This window comes from Merops nubicus, unplaced genomic scaffold, assembly GCF_000691845.1.
Source record: "Merops nubicus isolate BGI_N331 unplaced genomic scaffold, ASM69184v1 scaffold45421, whole genome shotgun sequence".
Classification (NCBI taxonomy): domain Eukaryota; kingdom Metazoa; phylum Chordata; class Aves; order Coraciiformes; family Meropidae; genus Merops; species Merops nubicus.
Window position 1 is genome coordinate 10,787 of NW_008591121.1, and position 4,886 is coordinate 15,672.

The following is a 4,886-nucleotide window of genomic DNA, read 5'->3' on the forward strand; positions in this document are numbered from 1 at the left end:
AGCCCTGCCGTTGCTCCTCCTCCATTTTATGGCACTGCTGACTTCATGAACATCATAGATCATCATAAATCAGTGATAAGTCACTTTATTTAAGGCAGTTATTTAGTATACACACAGGCAAGCGTGATGAAATCTTGTAGGCAGGAAGCCTGACTTCCACATATTCTCTTTAGGCCAGCTGCTACTGCAACTCTTAGATGCCCAAGGTGCTGCAGGCTGTCCATCAAACTGCTCCCAGCCTGTGAGAGCTCCTAATGTTCAACCTGTTTGGCTGGATAAACTATTGATAAGTCAAGTCCTATTTTTAAAAAAAGACAAAGACTCAGTTTGTACAAAACAAGGTAAGTCATCACAGAGATTTCCAACCCACGGAAACAGATTATTTCAGAAAGCCTGTTTTACACTCAATGCAGTAAATAATACCCTGTAACTACACCAGTTTAGTCACTAGAAAACCTTTTGCACCATCAGCTCTTTCAAAGTACTTTATTTCTTTTATTACCTTCTCACAAATAAGAGCTGCAGGTCTGTCTAAACAAGAGCTGCACAGAAAAATTATTTCCTACCACATCCATGAAGCAGCAGTGGACTGACTACCTTGGTTTCAGCACTGATACATGGAAGATTTCCCTCTGCTATTTATCTTCACCTAAATGAGAAGCATCTTTCAAGGCAGTATAGCTGTGATTGCTCAGCTCACACCTACCACTGAAAAAATTCCCCTACTACCAAATCCTTGAGCAACATTTGTTATCCACTTGTAATCATTGCTCACCCACTCACACTGTGAGAACTGATTACCTGTCAGTCCCACAGCAGGATTTATTTCCCCACGGCCTCTCCTTGGGTGATTAATTTACTTACTGTTGATTAGTAAACTCTTTTCCTTCGTTTGCAATAGAGCTAAGGGAAGATACATGTAAGATTGGACAAAGATAAATACATGCTGATTAAAGAAAGTAATTCATTAATTTTGTCATCTGGAATACTCATTTATAAACACCCAGAAAGAAAACTGAAATGCTTCATTAGAAAATTTCAGTGTTTATTACTAGCTGAACTAACTTGACAACTGCTTGACGATTCTTTTCTCAAAAAAACTAAGTCACTAAAAAAAAACCAGAACACTTCAGGCAAGAGTATAATGAAACAGTCTTATTTAGCATCAGTACAGAAAGAAGAGCTTAAGGATCAGAAAGGATGTGGTAAAATACACTCTTCAAATCAGTATTCATGAAATAGCAAATCCAGCAATAAGCAAGGATTAAAGAACACGGCATGAGGTTATCCCAGGTCGTCTTATCCTGTCTGCTGGATGATGCTTTGCTGACACTGTTCCTGAAGATAAAAAAAGTGAAGCCAAAGTCTGAACTGCTGATAAGAGTGGGAGGAAGCTGATCGCTTTCTCCCTGCTCTTTCACCAGCCAACCTGAGACACTAGGTATGAACATCTGTTAAGCTTATCCCTCAGAACAAATGCAGATGACAGCAAGGAGGAGCCAGTGGCCTTCAATCATTAATGCCTGTAGTTAAGACAAATAAGACAGACTGCAAACCTGGAAGCCAACAAGCACCCCTTTTTTGTAACAGACTGAAATAGAAGCCTCTGACAGGAAGAGCTGACCTTCTGTGTTTTCCATAGGAGTCCAAAGCAACAGTTTCTTAGTGCATTCAGATAACATTAGGTTCTTTTAGAATACCAGGAAATAAGTATCACAGGACAGCTGAGGTTGGAAGGGATATCATCTAGTCCAACCCCTGCTCAAGCAGCATCAGCTAGAGCAGGCTGACCAGGACAGAGCCCTATTGGGCATATCCCCACAGACAGACTCCACAAGCAATCTGCTCCAATGTTTGACCACCCTCACAGTAAATTCAAAGTAAGACTTTTCTTTTTGCAAATCTCTTTATAGAAAAATACACACGCACCCCCAGATCTACATCTCCAAGTGGTGACTAACAAACAGTTCAGTTAGGGTCAACTGAAGACTTTACTAAACCAAAACAAAAAGCTGCATTGAGATGTCAAATTCAATAACCAAGGCTGCATGTTCCAATTATTCCTAAAACTCCACATCATTTATGAACTCTGCTTCCCACATGATCCTACATGCAAACCTACACACACAAATACTCATGTCCAGAAAAACATGCTTTTCTCTTGAGCACTGATCAAGCATTTCTTTCCATGACAACTAAATATGACAAAGGAACCATGGAAGATGCTCTACTAAAAACACACAGTTGTGTCAACCTCCATACAGGAAATAAGCTACTTATATGTAGCATCAAGGATGACTAATTATTTCTAGCCACAGACTGAAGTGTTTAATTTTGCATGATTTGAGATCCTTCCCCACAGGCAGTTTGTGCTTAGCAGTGTCAAGGCATTGAAAGGATGCGTCATTTCAAACAAAGTTATGCCCAAAGATAACCAAGTTGAGCACTGAACTCAGTCTTGATAAAACTGCAGCAGCTGACTCTTACCTGGGTCTAAACATGTAAATTTGCAGCACTCCTTAGGGTCCTTTCGATACTGCTGACACCCCTGGGGCCGTTCACACAAAGCAGCCACACACATTTCAGGTTCACCGTTGTGACACGTGCAGCTCAAACAGGGATCATTCCCTTTTGGAGTGAAGTAGTAGCCTTCATCAACAATGTTGTCTTTGATGTCAACGCAAGTCTGGCCTGGAACAGAAATGCACTTCAACATCCATCTGTGAGCCTGCCAGACACGAGCCAGGTTTATTCTGTTACATTAAGAGATTTGTAAACATAAGCATACCACCAGTTAAAAGTCACACCTTCACCTTTAAGCAACTTTGAAAAGGGATCTCCAAAGAGTGGGGAAGATAATGGATAGTCTGGAGGCACACAAGAATGATTTACTGCTCAAAATTGACAAAGTGAGTTTTAAGTACTTAATGGAATTGACACGCTTCAGGCATCCTCTCCAAGATTCAGGAAAGCAAGACGTGTGAGAAGTTTAAGCTTCACTGTCCATGTCTGCTGCAGCTACCTCCCTCTCTCCTGCTACTCAGGAAAAGCTAGATCTTCTCTGGACCAGACCTGAAGGACACTCTTAACAAACCAGACCTAAAGCAGGAAGCCAGGCAACAGTACTTCCACTACCCTAGCCGCATCTTGATCCCTGCCCAGCAGAGGAAGTTCAGGTGTCCACTGTCCTTTCCTCCCACTGACCTAAAGGCAGGTACCAAAATCAGAACAGACAGTGCTGGGACCTGCCAGCTGAAGCAGCTCCTTAGGGATGGTGGCCTCCCCCCTCCATCCTAGGCAAAGGTCAGGTCAGCTGGGTGGGTCCACAAGAAAGTTCAGGCTAGAAGAGAGCTGAGGAGGTCTCCACCTCAATCTCCTGCTCACGCAGGGTCAGCTATGATGTTCCAATAGGTTGCTCAAGGTTTTACCTAATCTGGTCATAAAAACCTTGGAGGATAGAGGCTGTACAACCACCCTGGGAGTCTGTTCCACTCTTGACTACCCTCACGATTAAATAGTTTTCCTTGGCATTAATTCAAATCCCTTGCTTCCAATTAACATCCCTTGACTCCTGCCATGCATGCACCACCGTAAAGAGCCTGGGTCTATCTTCTCGATAACCTCCTTGTGAGTACTGGCAGGTTGCTATCAGGTCCCCTGGAAGGCTTCGCTTCTCCAGCCTGAAGGAGGAGCCCCATTCCCACTGCCTCACCTCAAAGGGCAGGTGCTTCAGCCCACAGCACCACCCTGGTAGCTCCCACTGAAATTGCCTCAATTTGTCAAGATCTTGTCAATATTTTTCTCACACTGCAACACCCAAAACCAGACACATTCTTCTGTCCAACTTACAAATCAGATCCCCTCGCTCTCTTGGTCATTTTTTTGGCAGAGCTATCACCTTCCTTACCAAAAGGTCATCTTTTGATCACCATTTTGACTAAAAACATGGCCTTCAATATCAAATTTCAAGATTTCATTATATCTCAAGGTAGACAAGGTAATATCTTGATGTTCTAATTTTCAGTACTTCAGGTGCAACAGCAGGCAAAGAAGGGATGAAATTTCCTCCTTTGCCATTCTGTCTTTTTCCCGATTTAAAGAAAAATCAAACTAGAAAAGCTTCAAGGACTACAGGAAAAGTTCAACAGCTTTTCTCCTTCTTGCAAAGAAATACCATCTACATCAGGTATCTTAAATATTGTCTGAAAATACTGCTAATACCTCTGTTGGTATAAAGTCTTTTGGAGTAAAGAAATGCAAGATACAGATCTGCCAAAGGTTAGGGCCATATTTTTCCACTTTAAGTCAATAGTTCCACTTTCTTCCTGACCCCCGTTTTAATAATTGGCTAGAAAGAATTTAATAGCATTTACTATATTCAGAATAAACCAGACATAAGCATTTCCTCATTTTCATGTGAAGTTAGTAATTTAAGAGGGATCTTTATTAATAGGGTAGTTTTTTTAATGTCTAAGTATACTTTATTTTGGGGTTGATATAGCTGCTTAACAGTGAAGATCTGTGCTATGGCTGCCAATCACACATTATGATGCTTACTTAATTAAACCAAGCAGAAATATAACTTCCTCATCTGTTTTTCCTTTAATTCACCGGCTAAAAGGTAGAAAGGATAACTAACCAATGTGTCTATATTCGTTATATGCATATTTAAACATGCAACACAGTTAACAATGAACTAAAACCAACTTACTCCTTTTGCAGAGGAATGATGATTTCTCATAGCAGTTTTCAGCATACCAGCTGTGTAAGCCGTGGTGCCGAAGGGTAGGAAAATGGAAACACTGAAGCTGGGCACAAAGAACGTTTTCATTTTCAGACATAGCCGTACCAAAGATAGGGTCAGGGGGTAAAAATACTTCGGAAGA

At 41.4% G+C, this 4,886-nt stretch overlaps 1 protein-coding gene across 1 annotated transcript in view; it reads right to left on the reverse strand.

Moving 5' to 3' along the window:
• Positions 1 to 4,886, reverse strand: part of DGCR2 (DiGeorge syndrome critical region gene 2) — a 41,362-nt gene that overhangs the window by 3,811 nt on the left and 32,665 nt on the right. Inside the window, exons 7-8 of the mRNA XM_008950150.1 lie at positions 4,712 to 4,886; positions 2,488 to 2,691 (exon numbers count right to left, since the gene is read on the reverse strand). The exon at positions 4,712 to 4,886 is cut by the window's right edge and continues 1 nt beyond it. Coding sequence (XP_008948398.1) covers positions 2,488 to 2,691; positions 4,712 to 4,886 — 379 coding nt within the window. The remainder of the gene's footprint in view (positions 1 to 2,487; positions 2,692 to 4,711) is intronic.